Source organism: Heliangelus exortis, chromosome 1 (genome assembly GCF_036169615.1).
Source record: "Heliangelus exortis chromosome 1, bHelExo1.hap1, whole genome shotgun sequence".
NCBI lineage: Eukaryota > Metazoa > Chordata > Aves > Apodiformes > Trochilidae > Heliangelus > Heliangelus exortis.
In genome coordinates this window covers 197,062,451-197,084,855 of record NC_092422.1, presented here as the reverse complement: position 1 = coordinate 197,084,855, position 22,405 = coordinate 197,062,451, and the positions used below count along the sequence as shown (strand labels likewise).

The following is a 22,405-nucleotide window of genomic DNA, read 5'->3' as shown; positions in this document are numbered from 1 at the left end:
AGGCTCCTCTCCAGCTGCACTCCTGGCTTATGTGTTCCCAGGTACAAGACCTGACATTTCTCCAAGTTGAACTTCATAAAGTTCCTGCTGGCCCCCTCCTCCAGTCTGTCTGAAGTCCTCCTGGGGGGTGGCTCTCCCTTCTGGGGTGTCAACTCATCCTGCTGTCATCAGCAAACTTCATCAGGGTGCTCAGGTCCCAACATCCAGGTTGCTGATGAAGATTTCAGACAGCATCAGGCCCAATATCCATCCCTGGGGGGCTTCACTTGTCACCCCTTGCCAGGTGGAGGAGGAAAAATTTACTGTACCCCTCTGGGTTTGTTCTGTCAGACAGTTCCCAAGCCATGCCAAGGCAGTTTTTCCATGGGGAAACTGCATCCAAAGCCTGAGAAGGAGAATGAGCTGCTGTAGTAATGCTGCTTTTTGTCTTGGAATGAGCTCTGCTGGGTTTTTGGTTGTACTCAGGTTACCAAGAGCCCCACCACAGTTCTCCACAGGTCCTTGCAGCAGGAAGCCCTTGATCAGCTCTGGTGAGTTGCTTCAACTTTCCCTGCTGTTCTGAAAAGCTGGGAATGGCTGTGGCAGGAGCACCAGAGGGAACCCAGCATGGGGGATTTCACACTCTTGAGATGTAGACAAAATATTTTCTTCATCCAGATGGGGATTCTGGCCCAGAGGCTGTTGACTGAGCAGCTCTGGGTTAGGGACAAGGCACAAATCCCCAGCCTTGTGATGCCTGGAGTAAAGCTCCAAATTGCTAAAGGAGCCACCTTGATCCAGAGGGGAATCTTGCTTCCAAAATGCTGAATCATCAACACACCTAGAACTTTTTCTTTCCTGGTTTGAGCTAGGACAGAAACAGTTTTCTATTTTTTCTCAGATATGTTCTTTTTGCTGCCACACGAGGTGGGTAAAGTTGGCTTTTTTGCCAATAGTTCCACTATGAAGTTGCCTTTTAAAAGCAAGTGATTTTTTAGGACACTTTCAGAAGAACAACTAAAGTAGCCATGCATGGAGTTGCAGGGAAAAGTCACCTCCTAGAATTCAACTTGCAGGACCTGTCCCCTGCACATTTCCAGGTGACAGATTTTTCTATGTGTTTTTCATGAAGTTTTTCTGGACTAGAACACGAGTGCACTTCCAATTTAATTTCATCCCATCCCATCACTATTCATTTTTAGCCCTTGAAGTCACACTGAGTAGTTTCTTTTCCTGTATTAGCTTAAGAAATTCAGAATGTAACAAGAAGTATTGTGAGAACTAAAGGGAGCCTTCTGGAAAATGTGGATGGAAGAACCTTCAGGAAATCATTCAGCCTCTACTGTGCCTCAAGACAGGATCAACCACATCATGCCCAGGAAAGCCTGGAGTTCAGGAGCAGTGTGAAGGCTGTAGCAGTGGGAATGAGGAGCCTCCTGGTTTATTTCCCAGCTTGTTGTCACCCTCTTGGTGACACACATCCCAGAGATGGAGATCTTTCTATGTGACTGTCCTCTCCAACACCATTTCACATGGTGCTCTTCTTCCTTTGTCCCAAAATGCTCCTTGTGGCCTCAGCTGTGTCACTGTGGTCTCTCCATTGCCTGCAGGAAGCTCTCAACAAGGCTCTGGTCCCTGAAAGCTGGTGGATCTTCCCAGCTTTGGAATTTTTCTTCCTAATTTAGCTGAAAGCTCCCATCTAAATCTTGCTCCAGTGGCTGCTGAGTCTTCCCCAGTCCCGTGTAGAGCAGTAGCTCTGCCAGCAGCATGACATGATGGATGGTACAACCTCTGCCAGGTTTGAGGATGGGAAGTATTAGGCCTTCTAGTAAAAGAAAGCAAAGTGGAGGTGGGTAATTAATTCATTGATTTGAACCAATTAATGTTTGCAGAGCAGACTGGAACTGGAAAAAGCTTTTTACGCCGCAGATCGTTATTGTGATTTTCAGGGATGCAGCAGTAACAGAGGATTAAAACTCTCAGTTGCCCTGGGAAGGGGATTCAAGTAAGTGCTGTGTGAAGTCTGGGAAGCAGGGTGACATCAGGAAACCTGTGCCCAGCCCAGGTTTGCTGGGTTGGGGTTGGCTTTCCTGCAGCATAGCTGCCTTCACACAGCTGAGGTTCAGAAGAGATTCACAGAATGGTCCAGGTTGGGAGTTAAAAAGCATCCAGTCCAACCCCCAGCAGTCATCAGGGACATCTTCAGCTGGATCAGAGAGCTCAGAGCCACATCCAGTCTGACCTTGAATGTTTCCAGGGGTGAGGTTTCAACCACTTCTTTAGGCAACCTGGGTCTCACCACCTTCATAGTGAAGAATTTCTTCCTAGTGACCAATCTGAATCTTCCATCTTGAAGCTGTTCCACCTTGTCCTATCACTCCATGCCCTTGTAAAAAGTCCCTTTGCAAATGTCCCTTTTTAGAAATGCAAATACACCTTGAGGGGGTGCAGCTGGGAAGTGCAACAGCATCTGGGAGAGACAATGAGTAGGAAGCACTTGGAATATTTTTGAGTTAATTGGTCTGCCAGAGAATGAGCAGGACAGTTAGGGAAGAGGCTCCTAGGTGGCTCCTCAGATCTTTTCTGAAGGATATGCTAAAGAAAATACCTATGTTTTTAGTTCATTAAGGTATGAAAAGACAGGAGATGAAGGTGCAGGAAGGAGGTGGGTTTGGAAGAATTTTGTGATGAGTCATTGGAAGTAGCCAATAGTTGTCCAAAAGTCTGGAGCAATCTGGACAGTTCCTGAGGGATGCTCACAGCTCTCTGGCTCTGCAGCCAGATGGCAAATAAAATTTGCTGTCATTAAATGCCCAGTGATAGACATATGGAGAATATCATAGAATCACAGGATGGTTTGGGTTGGAAGGGACCTCAAAGCTCATCCAGTTCCAACCCCTGCATGGGCAGGGACACCTCCCACCAGCCCAGGGGGCTCCAAGCCCCATCCAACCTGACCTGAGACACTGCCAGGGATGGGGCAGCCACAGCTTCTGGGGGCAACCTGGGCACCCAGGGGCTCAGCACCCTCACCCCAAACAATTTCTCCCTCCCTCCCTGCCCAAGAAAGAGAATCCTGGAATGGTTTGGGTTGGAAGAGAACTGAAAGCTCAGCTCATTCCAACCCCCCTGCCATGGGCAGGGACACCTCCCTCCCAGATTGCTCCAAGCCCCATCCAACCTGGCTTTGAACACTGCCAGGGATGGGGCAGAGACTCTTTTCCTGGGCAACCTGGTTCTAAAGCTCAGCACCCTCACCCCAAACAATTTCTCCCTCCCTCCCTCCCTCCCTGCCCAAGATCTCCTCTCCATCTCCCCTCTCCCAGCTGGAAACCCTTCCCCCTCGGAGGGTCCCATCCTTCCAGGCCCTTGTCCCAAGTCCCTCCCCAGCTTTCCTGGAGCCCCTTCAGGCACTGGAAGGTGCTCTGAGGTCTCCCTGAACCCTTTTCTTTAAAGCAGCCTCATCTTCCAGCAGCACTTTAATGAGCACAGTGTCTGTTACCTTCAGGCTTCTCCTGAAGAGCTTCAGGAATTTCACAGAATCCTGGAATGGTTTGGGTTGGAAGGGACCTCAAAGCTGATCCAGTCCCAACCCCTGCATGGGCAGGGACACCTCCCACCAGCCCAGGGGGCTCCAAGCCCCATCCAACCTGACCTGAGACACTGCCAGGGATGGGGCAGCCACAACTTCCTTGGACAACCTGGGCCAGGCTCTCCCCACCCTCAAATTCCAGAATTTCCTCCCCATCTCCAACCTCAATCTCCCCTTTCTCTTCAAGTTTTAACCCATTTCCCTTCTCCTCTCCCTACCCCCCCGTGTCCAAAGCCCTCCCCCAGCTTTCTTGGAGCCTCTTCAGATATTGGAAGGTTGCTGTATCTCCTGTATAAAGCCAATGAGAAAACAGCTCTGCTGCCAGGTACCTTCAGGAAGTTCCACTCTTGTTTTATCACTGCTGAGCAGAAATCATCAGTGGAACACTGAGAATTAAAGGGAAAGGCCTAGAGAACAAGCCAGGATTAGGCCCTTGGACCAACTCATGATGTGTTTGCATCTTGAATAGTGTGAAAAATGGTCACCCCATCCAAAGAGTTGTCTTACATTTAGAAAATGTTTGGAAAAATAAAGATGATCAGAAGCCAGGAGGAGTCCTTGCACAGTAAGTGAACTGTGGCTCTTCAGCTTGGGGAGGAGATTACTGGAAGTCTCTGAAATCCTGAGGAAAGCAGAAAGGAGCATTTATTATCTGTTTCTCACCAAGTTGGATTTTGGGGCTGGCCAGCCAGGCTGAGGCAGTAGTTTTCAGAGCACTGTAAGGCAATTTTTCTTCATGCAACACCTAATGAAATGTGGAACTCTTTGCTACAGGATGTTGTGGAAGCAAAAAGTGTAAGTGGGTTTCAAAGGGGATTAGAGAAATCCAAGCTGATGGTCCAGAAGCAGGCTCTGAGGTAGGAAATCAATACATCACTGGCTGTCAGAAACAGAGAGGGTGTAGGAAGGATCAGGGATGCTCTTCTGGGGGTTGGACTAGATGACCTTTAGAGGTCCCACCCCAAATTATTCTGTGATTCTGTGCTCCTCCCTAAATACCTGATCCTGGGTGTTCTCACAGCAGGGCTGCTGCACGAGGAGGACCTTTGGTCTGACCTCATTCGTAGGAAAAAATTTAAGAATCCTGTGCTAAGCTACCAGTCACTCATTAAAAAGAATTATTAAAGCCCCTGGCTGGGGAGCAGTGCTCCATCTTAGCTAAATGCAGAGCTGCTGATGTGATCCTGGACATGGTAAAAACTCTGGGTCTGTTGCAACACAAGGGCTGAATCAATAATAAAGGGTAGAGCTCTAAAATCTGTAGAGACCTGGGATGGGACAGGGCCAAAAGAATGAGTTTTGTACCAAAAACATGAGGCAGGAAGGAGCCATGTGGTATAACATGCCTACATTTCCTGGAGGAAATAACATACCTACAGTTCCTGGAGGAAATAACATACCCACATTTCCTGGAGGAAATAACATAGCCACATTTCCTGGAGGAGATAAAATACCCACATTTCCTGGAGGAAATAACATACCCACATTTCCTGGAGGAAATAACATACCCACATTTCCTGGAGGTATTCAGAAGCCATGGAGATGTGGTACTGAGGGACCTGGTTTAGTGGTGGCCTTGGCAGTGCTGGGGACTTGCTGATCTGAAAAGGTCTTTTCCAAGCAAAACAATTCAATAAATTACCTGAAAGCTTTTAAAGTCCCAAGGAATAGGATGCAAAGGTAAGAAGCCAAATATATTCTGACTAAGAGATCTGCAAGCAGAAAAAAGCCAGCAGAAGCTGCTTCTTCACATGTAGCTCTCCTGCACAGTAGATTTTCTCCTCTGAATAACTTCATTTAGGCCTAGTAAGATACCCCTCCTTTCTGGATTTTTTCTCTTGACATGCAGTGCTTGGTTGAAATGTTTTTACTGGGTTTTCTGGTCTTCCTAATTCTTCTTTTTCCTTCTCTGTCCCTGCAGTGAAGCAGCTGCCCATGCAGTAGCCACACTTGCTGAAGCCACCCTTCAAGGTGGGGGACAAATTGTCTTGTCTGGTGAAACTGCAGCAGCAGTAGGAGCACTTACTGGAGTCCAAGATGCCAATGGTAAGTCTGCAAGAATTTATTTTTACTTTTTATGCTCTCAGCTAGGGGGTTTTTCTCTCTTTTACTGGAAATGTCAAGTTTTCAACCAGCACACAAGTTCTGCCTCCCTGCAGATGGTCACTAACTTGGTTGTGACTTAAAATGGTAGCACTAACCTCTTGTTTACTTCCATAGTCCTGGTGGCTCCCTTCTATTCCTCCTTCTGCCAGTTTGCTCATTTATTTTAGGGGGGTAAAGCTGCTCCCCACTGTATCTTCACAGTGTTTAGCAAACTTGGTCAACTAACACAACTTGTCAGTGCCCAAGTAAACTCCTCTCCAAACCACTTCACTTTGGAGTGGTAGAATATGATCAATGTTTTTTTACCCCCTCATTTCCTTCCCTTCTAAAAATTTTTTTGGGGTGCTTCTTGGCTGTTCTTGAGCAACTGTTTTCTGCTTGGCTGACTCCTTCCAGCCATCCCTTGGGTTATTTGCCTCCTGCTTTCTTTCCCATCTCACCACCACAGTCAATCACTTGGTTCTAGGGATTCTCTGTCTTGTTTCTCACCTCTGGGTGTCTTCTGGCAAGTCTGGTGGCATCTGCAGTTGTTCCAACTAAGCTGGCAGTCAATAAAACAGGACAGAAATGGATTCAAGAGGTGATACTGGAACATCCAGCTGGGGCTCATCCACTGCCTCCAGCTGCTCTGTGCCTCTGCCTGATGCCTTTGCCATGTTTCCCAACTCCAGAGATGAAACTCACTGGTTATTTGGATTAAGTGGAGGGAGGTGTGTCAAAATAAGCTCCAAAAAGGATCCATAGTGGGAAGCTGTAAAGAAACATTGCCTCGAGGATGGGAGGGTTTGGACTCTGGTGGCCAAAGGAGAGAGCAGCATGTGCAGTTGGGTGGCAGAGTGATGACTTCTTGCTTTGTCACTGCCTGGGAAGCAGAAATCTGGCTAGATGAGACCTCCAGTTTGACTTCCATCAAAATCCTCACCTCACAGGGCAAGTGCTTGGTTTAAAACCACCAATGTTTAATTTGCAGCCAAAAAAAGGGGGAGTGGAGGGAAGAGTGATTTTACTCAGGGTGTTCCACTTGATGTCTCTTGCTGTGGAGTCAGCCAGCCTGAAGAGGGAGCAGAAACGAAGTGAAAACCCTGTCCTCTGAGCTGGGAATGCCTCTGATTCTGAAGGGAAGAGTAGGGTTGTGTTGTATGAGGCTTTGCCTGCAGCCTGGCTAGAGGGGGGGGGGGGATGAGCAATGGGTGTTTATCAAAGGATGTGACCCTGGATGCTCAAAACCAGCAACTAATCAGATTTGGAAGAGCACGTTGGTGTCCTTCAGCAGATCTGCACCCCTGGCTCCTTTTGGTCTGCTTCCAAAAAATGCTTCTTGCATGGTCTGGATTCCTCTGGATGCTTCACCTCCCCACCTCTCCTCCTCCCCACCCTTCCTGAGTCACTCTACCTCAGCACTAAGAGCATTTTAATGCAGGCTGGGCTCTTTTTTTTTTTTTTTTTTAATTATTATTATTTTTTTCTTTCTATTTTTTTTTTTTTTTGTAGCAGCAGAGTTGGAAATCAGATGGGATTTCAAGTGCATTAAGGGGAGAGACTGCAGCATTTTATTTTTTTTTTTCCTCTCTGCACAGCCCCCTTTGCCTTGCTCCCACTCTCCTTGGATTGGCTCTGATCTCGGGTGGTATTATGGCTTTGTTGGGCACTCTGGTCCTTGGGAGAACCATGCTGTTCATTTCCTGACCTAACCAGCTAATATATCTCCCCCAGGGATGGAGGAGATGGTGGTATCCATTCCTGCTGCCTCTGTCCTGGGGATGGAGAGCAGATGGATTTTCAGCGTTGGCAATGCCACCGAGGATTTATCTGCCTTCCCCCTACCCTGAAGCCCAGGCTGGGACTCTCAGCATCCTCCTGGACACCAGGACTTGGTTATTTGTGTCCTTTTAGAAGGAGGAGGTGAAATGGAGAGTGGTTTGCTGCAATTGGTTGCAGGAAGGATTTGGGGGGGGGGGGAAAGAACTGCCACAGCTGTAAGGGTGTTAACCAGCAAACTCACTGTTGCTGGCTAAGTCTTAATTTGTTGATATTTCCAATAAATATTTCTCTCTAGGAATGCTCTTACCATTCTTTAGGCCCTTTCTGAGGGATTCAAATCCCTTACCCACACCCCTTTCCCTGGAGGGGATGTAAAATTATCCCCATCTTATTGATTTTAGCCATTAGATGTAATTATTATCTTTTTTAATTTTTTTTTTTTGTTCCTGTCTTGTGGTATTTTCCCCATCCTCTCTCTGGCGTCTGAATAATAATTAAGTGATACAAGATAACCAAGAGGGCTAAAAAGAGGCAACTTCCCTATGCCTGTGGATGTCTCAGAACACTAAATTCAGTATTCCAGGGAGCAAAGGAGCCCAGCAGCGTGGCTGAACCACCAAAGGGCTACAGATAATCTTGTGCTCAGTTACATTGGTAGGTAAGGGAAATAAGATCTCCTGCTGCCATGCAGTGTCAAGCCAGCTAAGTGCATTATGGTTTTCTTGCTCCTCTAAAGCAGCTGCTGTGAGTCTGGCTGCTGGAAGTGATGACCCCGTGGTTTGAGCCTCAGATGTTTTGTTCTTAAGTGGCTGGCATGAAAGCAGAGCAAGAGTTAAAGCAGAGCAAGAGTTGGAGCACTATTTAAAAGGCAATAATATTTAAAGCAGAGTAATGCTCAACTGGAAAAGAGGAGGTTTAGGTTGCACATTGGGAAGAAATTCTTTGGGGTGAGGGTGCTGAGCCCCTGGTTGCCCAGGTTGTCCAAGGAAGTTGTGGCTGCCCCATCCCTGGAGGTGTCTGTCCCATTTTACCTGCAGGAAAGCTGGGGGAGGGCTTTGGACATTGGGGAGTAGGGAGAGGACAATGGAAATGGGTTAAAACTTGGAGAGAAAGGGGAGATTGAGGTTGGAGATGGGGAGGAAATTCTGGAATTTGAGGGTGGGGAGAGCCTGGCCCAGGTTGTCCAAGGAAGTTGTGGCTGCCCCATCCCTGGCAGTGTCTCAGGTCAGGTTGGATGGGGCTTGGAGCCCCCTGGGCTGGTGGGAGGTGTCCCTGCCCATGCAGGGGGTTGGGACTGGATGAGCTTTAAGGTCCCTTCCAACCCAAACCCTTCCAGGATTCCATGCTCATTAAGTCAAGGAGCATTAATTAGGGTTCCCTCATCCCTGGAAGCTTTCATGGACACCTTGGGTGGGTTTGGAGCCCCCTGGGCTGGGGGAGGGGTCCCTGCCCATGCAGGGGGGTTGGAATTAAATGATCTTTAAGGTCCCTTTGAACCCAAAGCACTCCCCAACTTTTGCTTTGTCCTGAGCCTTCTCAGGGCTGGATGGAGGAGCTGAGCTGAGCCCCCAAAAGGCCCTTCAGAAGAACCTGAGGATGAGGTTTGTGGTGCTGGAGTCTCTGGAGGATCAGCTGCCAGCAGATGGGATCTTCTGATGAGAAAAGGAAAATCTGGGGCTGCCCCATCCCTGGCAGTGTCTCAGGTCAGGTTGGATGGGGCTGCCAAGTGCAGAGGGGATGGGATTGGATGATTTTTATAGGTCCCTTCCAACCCAAACCATTCCATGACTTCAGAATATTTAAAGCCGGGTGATATTCAAAGCAAGCGGAAGGAACTGTAGCATCACCAATTTCTGAAGTTTGCTGGAAGCTGAAAATGCTTCAGCCAGAGGAAACTTTGCCCTCTGGGGCTGCTTTTGGTGTGTGCAGTGGGCAGCTCAGTGGGATGGGATGGGCAGGTGCTGGAGCCATCCCAGCTCAACGGGGCTGGATGAGGGAAACTCGATCGGCGTTGGGAAGGAGAGGTGAGGCTGCCAGTCTGCAGTCTGGACCTGGCTGGAGCATCCTCATGCTGCAGCCTTTTGTTTGACATTGATCTGATCAGGGGGTTGAAAGCTGCTCAGGCTTCCTGGCTTCATCTTGAAATATTGATGAAGCTTTTTCCTAGGTTGTAACCCACGCAGGGCTGTAGCATCCTGCAGTGCTGCCTGTGAAGGACAGAGGAGGCTCCCTGTCCAAGGGAGGTTGGTTTGGTGGCCTCAGTGTCATCCCAAGCCCTGGGGTTTTTGGGGTTTTGCTCAGTGTGTGGCATTCTGAAGATCCCATTTTAAGGTGGGAAGGGGTGATGAGCTCCAAACTCCAGCTGGAGTTCAAAAATAGTGCACAGAAAGAGGCAGGGTGGAAAGAGCTTGGTGTTTCTGAGAGGAGAAGGGACAGTGGAAAATGGGAAATCAAGCTGTGATCAGGGAATTCATTTCACAGACACAGCCAGAGACCAAATCATAGAATCACAGAATCCTGGAATTGGGTGGGTTGGAAGGGACCTCAGAGCTCATCAAGTCCAACCCTTGATCCACTCCCACTGCAGTTCCCAGCCCATGGCACTGAGTGCCACATCCAGGCTCTTTGGAAATATCTCCAGGGATGGAGAATCCACCCCTTCCCTGGGCAGCCCATTCCAATGGCTGATCACCCCCTCCAGAAAGAAATTCTTTCTAATGTCCAACCTAAACCTCCCCTGGCACAACTTGAGACCTCTTGTGCCCTCTTGTCTTGCTGAGAGTTGCCTGGGAAAAGAGCCCAACCCCCCCCTGGCTCCAACCTCCTTTCAGGGAGTTGGAGAGAGTGATGAGGTCTCCCCTGAGCCTCCTCTTCTCCAGCCTCAACACCCCCAGCTCCCTCAGCCTCTCCTCAGAGGATCTGTGCTGGATCCCTTCACCAGCCCAGTTGCCTCCTTTGGACCTGCTCCAGCACCTCAATCTCCTTCCTGAGCTGAGGGGTCCAGAACTGGACACAGGACTCAAGCTGTGGCCTCCCCAGGGCTGAGCACAGGGGCAGAATCCCTTCCTTGGACCTGGTTGGACTCTGTGATCATGAAGGTCATAGAATCCTGGAATGGTTTGGGTTGGAAGGGACCTCAAAGCTCATCCAGTCCCAACCCCCTGCATGGGCAGGGACACCTCCCACCAGCCCAGGGGGCTCCAAGCCCCATCCAACCTTCAAAACTTCCAGGGATGGGGCTTCCACCACCTCTCTGGGCAACCTGTTCCAGCCTCTCACCACCCTCATGGGGAAGAACTTCTTCCTAACTTCCAATCTCAATCTCCCCTCCTCTACTTTGAATCCATTCCCCCTGCTCCTGTCACTCCCTGACATCCTAAAAAGTTGGACATCCTAAAAGCTGGCTCCCTCAGCCTCTCCTCAGAGGATCTGTGCTGGATCCCTTCCCCAGCCCAGTTGCCTCCTTTGGACCTGCTCCAGCACCTCAATCTCCTTCCTGAGCTGAGGGGCCCAGAACTGGACACAGGACTCAAGGTGTAGTGATCTTTCCTTGGATCCTTCCTTGTTACCTTGGTCCTGTTTGGCACTGCTGCTCCTTTTCCTGGCCCCAAAGCATATTTTAGGGCAGTGAAAAAATGGACCAGGTTGCCCAGGAGGTGGTTGAGGTCTCATCCCTGGAGATATTCAAGGTGAGGCTTGAGGGGGCTCTGAGCATTCTAGTTGAGGGTGTCCCTGCTGACTGCAGGGGTTGGACTGGATGCCCTTTAGAGGTGCCTTCCAACCCAAATTATTCTATGATTCTATGATTTTCCTCATGTTTCTCCTCCTGGGCTGCTGGAGATGCTCTTTGGGCACTGATGTGCCTGGTGGTGGCACGGCAGGCGTACAAGTGGGAGTTCAGGGGCAGCCTACAGTGAGGTTTCTGTATCAGTTGGAGGTTTCTGTATCAGAAACTGTTGACAAGCTGGAAAACTTTCAGCTCTGAGTGAGGTTGCTGAGCTTCCTGCAGGAAATCAATAAGGTGTCAGGTGAAAACCTGTCTCCACCCTCTTGCTGTGCAGATGGGAGATGGGGAACCCTCCTCTCCCCCCCTGGAGCAGGGTTGTCAGTCCCATCCAGCTCTGGGCAGGCTTTTTACACTTGAAAGCACATCCAGGAGGGAAAGGTGGGAGTCAGGATCCAGTTTTCTGGGCATGAAAGCAGAGGGAGATGCATCAGGCAAACCCAGCAAAGGGAACTGCCTGGGTTTGGCTGCCCCAGGACAGGGAGGTGCAGCATGCTGATCTCCTTCTAGCTGGTGGCTTTTTTGCATGGGGAAAAAAACCTCAACCAAATAAAACCAAGACAAATTGTGGTTTTTTTTTCCTGTTGGATCCCCTTTTTAGGGAAGAGGAACCCAAATGAGTCACTAGCAACTTGGCAAAATGCAGATCAGCTTGATTGCATCTGAGGTGGACAGGAAGGAAAGAGTGGGGTTAGGGTCTTCCCAGTGGGAACAGATTTTTTTTTAATGAAGTATTACCCTGAAACGGGTCTGGTTGAATTTCAGACTGAAGAAGAAGTGAGGAAAAACATTTTTGCAGGTGTGTTTCAGGTGATAAGGGAGAAGAGAAGGTCAGTGGCAGGCAGTAAGGAGAATTGAAGTGGCTGAGCACGAGTTCCCGGGTGCGTGTGCTGAGCAGGGCCAGGAACAGGGAGAGGTATTTCCTAGAGGACAAATCACTGCACATGAATGAATTATTGTCAGCAAACGAGGCCGGGATGCACTCTGAGTAAAATATGTTGGCATAAGCCTCAGTTAAAAGGAGCTTATTCTGTGTCAAGTACACGCAGTTCCCTGCGTGTGCCCTGCAGAGGGGAGGGGGGTGCTGGACTGCAGCTCAACCCTCCCGGCATCTGCACCCTTTCCACGTCAGCATCTGGCTGGGGTTGGTGAAGAAAATGCAGTTTTGGGACAGGGGGACACCAGCCACAGGTTTGATGGCAGCAGTCAATGTGGTGCTGCCAGGTTTTTCCCAGCAGGATGAAGGCCAAAGGATTCCCAAGCCCCTGGACCGCTGCTCCAAACCTTTCGGCGCAGGTGACTTCTGCTCCTTGGGGCACGGTGTGCCTTGCCTTGCTGCTTTAAACCCATCCTCTTGGATCCTCCTGGGTTTTCCTGCTGTCCTACATTACTCCTGGGCACTAATCTTGGGCAGCAGTGGCAGGGCAGTCAGCTCAGGCTGTCCTCCTGACACGGGCAGCTTTGGTTTGATATCTTGGGACGGATGACGAGGCGGCTGCTGCTGACGATTAGGATTTGTCTGCCCACCAACTGGGGCTAAAAATAGTGGCTCAGACAAGTCCTTCTCCTACTGTCTTGGTTTTCCCTTTGATCCAACCAAGCAGGCATTACCTAGGCCACTGTGAGGTTGTCTTACACGGCTTGGTACAACCCAACACAGCTTGCTTGGGTTGTTGGAGTAGAGCTGGAGGTGGGTGCTGTGACACCTGAGGGCTTCTGCCTTCCCTTGACTTGTTGAGTGACCTTGGTGAAGTCCCTTGGAGATCAGAGAATCACAGAATGTCAGGTTGGAAGGGACCTCAAGGATCATCTGGTCCAACCCTAATAATAATAAAATGCAGGATGGTTATTTCTAGGTACAGTTTGGCTTTTCATCACAGAATGGGTTGGAAGGGACCTCAAAGCTCATCCAGTCCCAACCCCCTGCATGGGCAGGGACACCTCCCACCAGCCCAGGGGGCTCCAAGCCCCATCCAACCTGACCTGAGACACTGCCAGGGATGGGGCAGCCACAACTTCTGGGGGCAACCTGGGCCAGGTCCTACTACCCTCACGTATTCTTCCTAAGATCCCATCTCAGTCCCCCCTCTTCCAGTTTCCCCTAATAATTTGCACAGTTTCATGAGGTTTGTAGAACCACCACATCTTTGAGATGATGGCTGAGCTTTGCCAGTGCTTCCCCAAGAGACTCGAGGGAGATCAGACAGACAGAGCACTCAGTGCATCTTTCCACTTCCTCACCAGACAAAAAAAATGCTGAGCATTTAATTCCCAGCATCATGGGGAAGTTTTTCCACCCTCCAACCACCCCCCACCCCAAAAGGCAGAGTCTTGTTGTTCATCCTGTGCTCTCGATACCAAATCATGGAATTGTCCCAGAGAATCCCAGAACGGTTTGGGTTGGAAGTGGCCTTAAAAATCATCCAGTCCCAACCCCTGCATGGGCAGGGACACCTCCCACCAGCCCAGGGTGCTCCAAGCCCCATCCAACCTTAAAAACTTCCAGGGATGAGGCAGCCACAGCTTCTGGGGGCAACCTGTGCCAGGTCCTACTACCCTCATGTATTCTTCCTAAGATCCCATCTCAGTCCCCCCTCTTCCAGTTTAAAGGCATTGCCCCTCATTCTGTCACTAGGGGAATGGCTTTTTTTGGGGGGGAGCAAGGCTCACAGGCTCTATCAGGTGTTTTTCTTGGGGGAAAATGTTTTATATGTTTTTATGTGATGAGCACTCTTGCTGTACCACAAATGCCTCCCCTCTTTACAGAGGCAGCAGTGTTGGAGGAGCACAGGAAGAGCCTCCTGGGTGGTTTTGTTCCCCTGCTCAGTGTCCAAGTCTCACATGAAATCAGAATCATGGAATGGTTTGGGTTGGAAGGGGCCTTAAAGCTCATCCAGTTCCAACCCCCTCATGGGCAGGGACACCTCCCACCAGCCCAGGGGGCTCCAAGCCCCATCCAACCTGACCTGAGACACTGCCAGGGATGGGGCAGCCACAACTTCTCTGGGCAATCTGTTCCTGCTCCCTAGCAGTTGGTTTCAGAGCCTCAGGAGCAGAGGATCAGCTCTTTCCATCATGGCAAACTCTCAGGTGGCAATGGCATCCTCACTGGGTAAATGTTTGTTGATGCTGTTCTTGTACCAAATTGTGCCTAGAGGGAATTCCCACTGTGGGTTTGATAAGGAAACAAAGCCATTCCTCAGGGATCAGACTCATTAATCAGAGAATCATGGAATGGTTTGGGTTGGAAGGGACCTCAAAGCTCATCCAGTCCCAACCCCTGCATGGGCAGGGACCCCTCCCACCAGCCCAGGGGGCTCCAAGCCCCATCCAACCTGACCTGAGACACTGCCAGGGATGGGGCAGCCACAACTTCCTTGGACAACCTGGGCCAGGCTCTCCCCACCCTCCAATTCCAGAATTTCCTCCCCATCTCCAACCTCAATCTCCCCTTTCTCTTCAAGTTTTAACCCATTTCCCTTCTCCTCTCCCTACCCCCCCGTGTCCAAAGCCCTCCCCCAGCTTTCTTTTAGGCTGGAAATCCTTAGGCTGCTTTTTTCACACCTTTGAGCTTGCAGAGACAGAGGGCAGCATCCCAGGGAAACACCAGGAGTTCCTCAATCCCTGATTTATCTGTTTGCTGTCCCCTAAAAGACACTTGTCCTTCCTCCTTGATGTGTTTGTGGGGCTGTTAACAACACCCTGAAAGGGAAACCAACTTCATCTGGGCTGGGGAGTCACTGCCAAGTCCTTTGATCACTTCTAGAGTTTCTTCCCAGTCCTGTTGGTTTCAGTGACTTTCCAATGAGCCGTGCCCTGTCTGCCTTTATCTCCTGGCTTCTCCCTGACCTTATGGCATCTCCAGCACCTCCCTTGCCCTCCCCTTTTCCCCTCCCCTGGTGAGTTTTGACATCCATTCCTGTTAGCAGGCAGTTGAGACTTACAGGCTCTCCAGCTGTCACCACTGAGACTGTCCTGGTTTAAGCAGAGGCCATTTACCTTCCACGTGTCCTGAATTAGGGGAAATGGACAGGGAGGGCTGGGTCTGTTTAAAAATTAAAGCTGATTACAGGGCATTAACATTACATTTAAAGAAATAGGCAGCAGCCCTTCTCTCTCTCTCTGTAGTTGCAATATGTTCCCTTTTGTTCAGGTTTGGGAGTAGAAGCAGGGGTGATACTGACTCCAGGCTGGGCAGGATTTCTTCTTTATTTATAAATTTAAATAAGAAAAGCTGCCTGGTGGCTGCTGCAGTTTTTAGAGCAGTTCTTAACTCCCCAAAGCAGTTCCCATCTTTGCCATCGTAACAGAAAGCTGAAGTTTTTTCTGCTGATCTTGAGTTTCACTTGGAGAATTCAGATGTGCTGACACCCTGTCCCTCTCTCCTTTTCATTCACTTGGGAAGCTTCATCTTTGGGGGATCCCAGTTTTCTCAGCTCCTCCTCACAAGACCTGTGCTCCACCATCAGCAAGTTGGGTGCTGCTCCCACCATTCCAGGGCTTAGCTACAGCTTGGGATGAACATGGGATTCTGGAAGCCAGGTTGGTTTCTTCCAGAGCCTTCCCCATGGAGATGGGCTTCAAAAAGTGCCTTGGGACATGGCTTTCCTTCCTCTCCCCTTTTTTTTCATTGTGGAGGGTTCTTGCTTTCCCAAGTTGCTTCCTTCCCGTGGTGACCCCTCACCAGGAAAGAGTAAAAAGTCCATCTGAGTGGGAACAGTCTCACTGAATGTGCTGCTTGACTAGAAACCCATCTTCCAGGTTGAATGTGAAACCTGTTTATTATTGTGTTTTTAGGATATCTGTCCAGGCTTCTGTGTCTTCTGTCCCTCAGTCATCCACTTGGCTTCAGAAGGAGCAGCTTGGTGTAGGAAATTTACTGAAAAGAGGCCAAGAATCACAGAATACAGAATCAGAGAATGGTTTGGGTTGGATATTTTAGGTTGGACTAGACCTCCAAGATCATCCACTCCTGGATCTTGCTTTTTTCCCATCTCTTATTGAGACTTTTAATGTGACTTTACCCGTGCTGGTGTTCACATTCCAGAATTTTGTTTCAATTTATGGTGACAACAGCCTTGGCAGCTTGGCTTTGAGGTACCTCACTGAGGTCCTGAGCTTTGCTGCTCCCCTCACCTTGAGGTCCTTAAATCTGGGAATCTGGGGGTGACAGGACATGTGGCTCTCAGCTTCCTGGATGTTTGGAGATGCCCTTTGCTCATGGAGCATCATAGAAGAATCATTTTTGGTTGGGAAAGACCTGTAGGATCAAATCCCAACTGTTAACCCAGCCCTGCCCAGGCCACCCCCACCCCATGGCCCTCATCCCCACATCCCCAGGGTCTGAAACCCCTCCAGGGATGATGGGGACTCCAGCCCTGCCCTGGGCAGCCTGGGCCAGGCCCTGACAACCCTTTCCAGGGAGAAATTCTTCCCCAGCTCCAACCTAAACCTCCCCTGGCACCACTTGAGTTGTACCAAAAGTTCCTCTTGTCCCATCCCCTGTTCCTTGGGAGCAGAGCCCGACCCCCCCTGGCTCCAACCTCCTCTCAGGGGGTTGCAGAGAGCCAGAAGGTCTCCCCTCAGCCTCCTCTGCTCCAGGATCAGCACCCCCAGGGCCCTGAGGTGCTCCTCACTTCTCCAGACCCTTCTCCATCCCCTTCTCCATACTCTCCATCCCCTTCTCCTTGCTCTCCAGCTCCTTCTCCATCTTCTCCAAACCCTTCTCCTTTCTCTCCAAGCCTTCTCCTTACTTTCCAGGCCTCCTCCTTGCTCTCCAAACCTTCTCCTCTCCCTCCAACCCCTTCTCCATCTTCTCCAGAACCTCCTCCTTCCTCTCCAGCTCCTTCTCCATCTTTTCCAGCCCCTTCTCCATCCCTATAGAACCTCCTCCTTGTTCTCCAGACCCTTTCTCCCTAACCCTTTCCAGGGAGGTTCCCCAGCTCCAACCTAAACCTCCCCTGGCACCACTTGAGTTGTGCCAAAAGTTCCTCTTGTCCCATCCCTTGTTCCTTGGGAGCAGAGTCCGACCCCCCCTGGCTCCAACCTCCTCTCAGGGGGTTGCAGAGAGCCAGAAGGTCTCCCCTCAGCCTCCTCTGCTCCAGGATCAACACCCCCAGGTCCTCAGCTGCTCCTCACAACTTCTCCAGACCTTCTCCATCTTCTCCAGACCTTCTCCTTACTCTCCATCCCCTTCTCCTTGCTCTCCAGACCCTTCCCCAGCTCCTATAGAACCTTCTCCATCTTCTCCAGCCCCTCCTCCTTACTTTCCAAACCTTCTCCTTCCTCTCTAACCCCTTCTCCATCTTCTCCATCCCCTCCTCCACACTCTCCATCCCCTTCTCCTTGCTCTCCAGCCCCTTCCCCACCTCCATTCCCTTCTCTGGACACTCTCAGCCCCTCAATCTCCTTCTTGCAGTGGAAGTGGGTTCTGCCTGATGGCTGCAAAAAATGATGTGGAATGGGCAGCTCTGCACAACTCTGCATTTGCTGAGCCACAGTGGACATTGGGCAGGAGAAGGAAGGAGCTTGGTCATCTTTATGAAGTGCATTCCTCATTTTAAGTCGTGCATGACTGGGGAGTGCATAGGTTTGTGTGAGGTTTCTGGGTGTTGGTGGCACCCTGACTCTAAGACTTGGATATTTGAGGATTTTGGACCCACATCAGCTTGGTTACAGCTGAGGTTTTGGGGTGCCTGCAAGAGATGGGTGTCCTAATCCTTTGGGGTGCCTGCAAGAGATGGGTGTCCTAATCCTTTGGGGTGCCTGCAAGAATCCTAATCCTTTGGCAACCTTTTGTCTAAAAGAGATGAGATTGGACACAGGCAGAAAAGGAATGGCAATCATCTTCCCTGGATACCTCTGGAAGCACAGAGCTGGGTAACCCAACATTTCCTTGCTGGCCACTATTCCCAGTCCAAGAACTGGGATGGGAAGGGATGGAGATATTTGTGTGGCCTCTCTGGAAACAAATCTCTGTAGTGGCACCATCAGTGGCCCCAGATTGGGGTAGGGAGGAGCTCTCCTGACAGGCTGCACATCTTCAGCACACTCTGGTTTTATTTATAGCTCTTGGCTTAAAGAAAAGGGCACATGTGGAGGCAGAAAGCCAGCTCTGGGAAGCTGCCTCCCTCCACATCATTCTCCTGGCCCATGGCAGATGCTGGTGAGTCATTTTTTCCAGGCTTCTTCCTCTGTGCCTAAACCCTCACCCAGAGCAGAGGCTTGAGCTGTCCCAGCAGACTTTTTTCATGGGCAAATAGGATGCTGGTACCCACGAGAGGACCACAGGCTGGGGGAGAAAGCTTTTTGCCATTTCTGCTGGGTCCATCCAGGTTGGCAGAGCCCAAGAGTGGAGCTGAGGACTCAAACCCACAAATCTTCAACTGGCTGGATGGTGGGTTGAGATCTCAACCAGCCTGTGCTTGCTTCTCCTTTTTCAGGGCATCCCATCCATGTGTGATGGATTCTGGCAGGACTAACAACATATTCAAAACTTCTCCCAGCACGTGGCAGCCCCTCCCCTTGGCTTTTGGGGCCCTCTGAGAAGTTGGGTGCTGTAGCCCATCTCTGGAAGACCTTCCAGCTTCCTAGCAGACAAACCAAGGACAGCTTCATCCTGCTGACATAAACTTTGAGCAACCTGCTCTAGTGGGAGGTGTCCTTGCCCATGGAGGAAATCTCCAACATCTATTCCAACCCAAACCATTCTGAGATGCTGTGAGCTCTGCTCCTTCTCTTGCTGCTCCAGGGAGCCCCAGATGAGAGGTCCCAGCTCATCTTCCTTGCATGCTGGCACGGTGAGCTGAGAGAGGGGCAAGATTTGGGGTAAAGCTGTGTCCAGCTCTGGGGTCCCCAGCAGCAGAAGGACACGGAGCTGTTGGAGCCAGTGCAGAGGAGGCCCTGGAGCTGCTGGGAGGGCTGGAGCAGCTCTGCTCTGGAGCCAGGCTGAGAGAGTTGGGGGTGTTGAGGCTGGAGAAGAGAAGGATCCCATGGGGAGACCTTAGAGCACCTTCCAGTGCCTGAAGGGGCTCCAGGAAAGCTGGGGAGGGACTTGGGACAAGGGCCTGGAGGGATGGGACCCTGCGAGGGGGAAGGGTTTGCAGCTGGGAGAGGGGAGATGGAGAGGAGATCTTGGGCAGGGAGGGAGGGAGGGAGGGAGGGAGAAATTGTTTGGGGTGAGGGTGCTGAGCTTTAGAACCAGGTTGCCCAGGAAAAGAGTCTCTGCCCCATCCCTGGCAGTGTTCAAAGCCAGGTTGGATGGGGCTTGGAGCAATCTGGGAGGGAGGTGTCCCTGCCCATGGCAGGGGGGTTGGAATGAGCTGAGCTTTCAGTTCTCTTCCAACCCAAACCATTCCAGGATTCTGTTTCTTGGGCAGGGAGGGAGGGAGAAATTGTTTGGGGTGAGGGTGCTGAGCCCCTGGGTGCCCAGGTTGCCCCCAGAAGCTGTGGCTGCCCCATCCCTGGCAGTGTCTCAGGTCAGGTTGGATGGGGCTTGGAGCCCCCTGGGCTGGTGGGAGGTGTCCCTGCCCATGCAGGGGGTTGGAATGAGATGTTCTTGAAGGTCTCTTCCAACCCAAGTTTTATGATTCCAGCTTGCAGGGTGGCTGTCCTCTTGCTTAGCGAAGCAGTGTCCCCCTGTCCCCATCTTTATAGTGATGAGCCAGTGCTGTGACCACAGACAAAGCTGGGAACATCCTTGCTGGTTTCCTACCTGTGCATTGCCACTTTTACCCCTTCCACCCCTCAGGAGCTTGGGGAATAGAAGGAGCAACCTGAGATTCCAGGGAACCAGGGCAGATGGAGGGGGGTTTTGTAATCCCCACATCAGAGCAGAGCTGCAGGTTCCTGATATCCAGACACAGTTCCTCCCTTCCCTGAGCAAGGTAGCCTGGTGGGGAGGTGCTGGGCTGGATCAGACCACCCTTTCCTACTGGAGAGCTGTGGAAAATGTTGTTGGGCTTTGAATGGCTGGAGGTTTCTCTGCCCCCAGGGCAGTTTTGTCAGCTCCCAGGCTCTTAATGGCTGTCAGTGGGCGTTGGGTGCAATCTGATCCAAATGGGAAGCTGGCTGAAATCCCAGCAAGCTGTTGTGACTGCGTGTGAGGCAGCTGATGAAATGAGATGGGTTTGGTGAACTCTCCTCCCCCACCAACCCTCCCCTTCCCACTTCGGAGGAGAAACTCCTTGGAAACTCCTCCAGGAGCTGGGACATCCCCAGGCACAGCTCTTGGGTGGCTCTCCTGTTAGGAAGCTCATCCTCTGGGATTGTGAGACCAAACTTCCCTCCCTGCAGACCTGATTGTGGTTCTGCTCTCAGCTCAGCCTCCTCCACCCCCCGGGCTCTGCTTTCCCATTTTCCCTGCAAGAAAGCTGGGGGAGGGCTTTGGACATGGGGGGTAGGGAGAGGACAAGGGAAATGGGTTAAAACTTGGAGAGAAAGGGGAGATTGAGGTTGGAGATGGGGAGGAAATTCTGGAATTTGAGGGTGGGGAGAGCCTGGCCCAGGTTGTCCAAGGAAGTTGTGGCTGCCCCATCCCTGGAGGTGTCCAAGTCCAGGTTGGATGGGGTTTGGAGCCCCCTGGGCTGGTGGGAGGTGTCCCTGCCCATGCAGGGGTTTGGAATGAGATGAGCTTTGAGGTCCCTTCCAACCCAAACTATTCCCTGATTCCATGAAAATATGGTTTTGGGGTCTATCTCCAAGTGAGATATAAAAGCCCCAAGTGCTGTTCCAGGGAGTGTTTCAGAGCTGCACAACCCAGGGGCATTTGGATCTCCTTGCATCCAGTGTCCATCAGGATGCCCAAAGATGGGAGAACTTCAGTCCTTCCATCAGCTGATTTAACTGAGCCACTTGGGGGGTTCTGACCCTGCAGAAGGGGACAGGGCTGAAAGGACCCAGATGACAGAAAAGTGACCCAAGCACAGCCCTGACACAGATTATCCTGGGGATAAATTTCCCAGGATTGCTGTGGCTGCCCCATCCCTGGCAGTGTCTCAGGTCAGGTTGGATGGGGCTTGGAGCCCCCTGGGCTGGTGGGAGGTGTCCCTGCCCATGGATAAAAGTTGGAACTGGATGATTTTTAAGGCCACTTCCAACCCAAACCATTCCAGGATTTCCCCAGGCAGGTCACACACTGGAGATGTTTCCAACCTGCTCGAGGTGCTGTTCATTTTCTCTAAAACACTACCAAAAAAAGTTTTCTGCTCCTCTTTGAAAAAACCAGCCTCAGCTGCTTTCTTAGCAGGGTCTGACCTCTTGAGTTCCCCTATTGCTTGCGTTTTTTTTTTTTTTTTCTGAGCATGTCTGGAGGATCATTCTCTGGCTGTATTTATCCTCTTCATTGGATCTTTGTAGCAGGGACTGATATTAAAGCCTAAAAGCACAGCCCCATCTGTCTCATGCCTCTGGGGCATAGTAAAGAGCCCTGTCCTGCAGGCACTCAGCCTGGGAGCTGTCTCCTTGCTTGCAGAAATGTTTTCATTCACCACCAGAGCTGCCCTGTGGCAGGATGATGAAGATGGCAGGTTTTAAAATTCATTTTCCCAAGTGGCTGCGCTGGATTTCTGCCTTTCCAAGTGAAACTCCTTCCTCTTGGTTGGCCCTGACGTTCAGCTGTTAGATTTTTGGGTTTGCTGAGAAGGAATCTTGCTGCAGGATTTGTCTGTGCTTTGAGGCATCAGCAGCTTGCACCAGAGCCTGGGGAGATGCAGCTCCTTCACCTTGGCATCCTTTGGCTGGTGGCTCTCCAGTGGCCTCATCCCAAAGGTTGGTGGGCACAAAAGGAAGAGATTTATCTCTGTGAGGACCATTCCAGCCCTTTAGCACCTTGATTTCCACCTGGCAAATGGACAGTGGGAGACTCATCCCTGGGGACTCCCCTTCCCTGGGGGAGTCCTGACCGGGGCTGGGCAGAGGGCTTGGAGGTAAAACCATTTTTTGTCACCCTCTGAGCAGGGGAAAAGCTTTTCTTGCTGCTCTGGGAAGGCAATGATGGTCGCAGCAGAGGGCAGTGTGTTTGTCCCTGGAGGCCCCTGTCTCCCAGTGACCTTCTCAGCTGCTGAAGACAGCTTGGCTTTGCTGTAAAGCAGCTCATGTGACAGCAGTAATCCCCAGCTCGTCAACAGCTGGGCAGGAAGATTGCAGGAGAATCGCCCTATTTTCCCCAGGCTGCAGACCCTGGC

General features: G+C 50.9%; 1 protein-coding gene across 4 annotated transcripts in view; it reads left to right on the top strand.

Moving 5' to 3' along the window:
- Positions 1–22,405, top strand: part of NRF1 (nuclear respiratory factor 1) — a 99,539-nt gene that overhangs the window by 56,210 nt on the left and 20,924 nt on the right. For all 4 annotated transcript variants that reach the window (XM_071734287.1, XM_071734286.1, XM_071734285.1 and 1 more), the window contains exon 10: positions 5,493–5,617. In XM_071734287.1, coding sequence (XP_071590388.1) covers positions 5,493–5,617 — 125 coding nt within the window. The remainder of the gene's footprint in view (positions 1–5,492; positions 5,618–22,405) is intronic.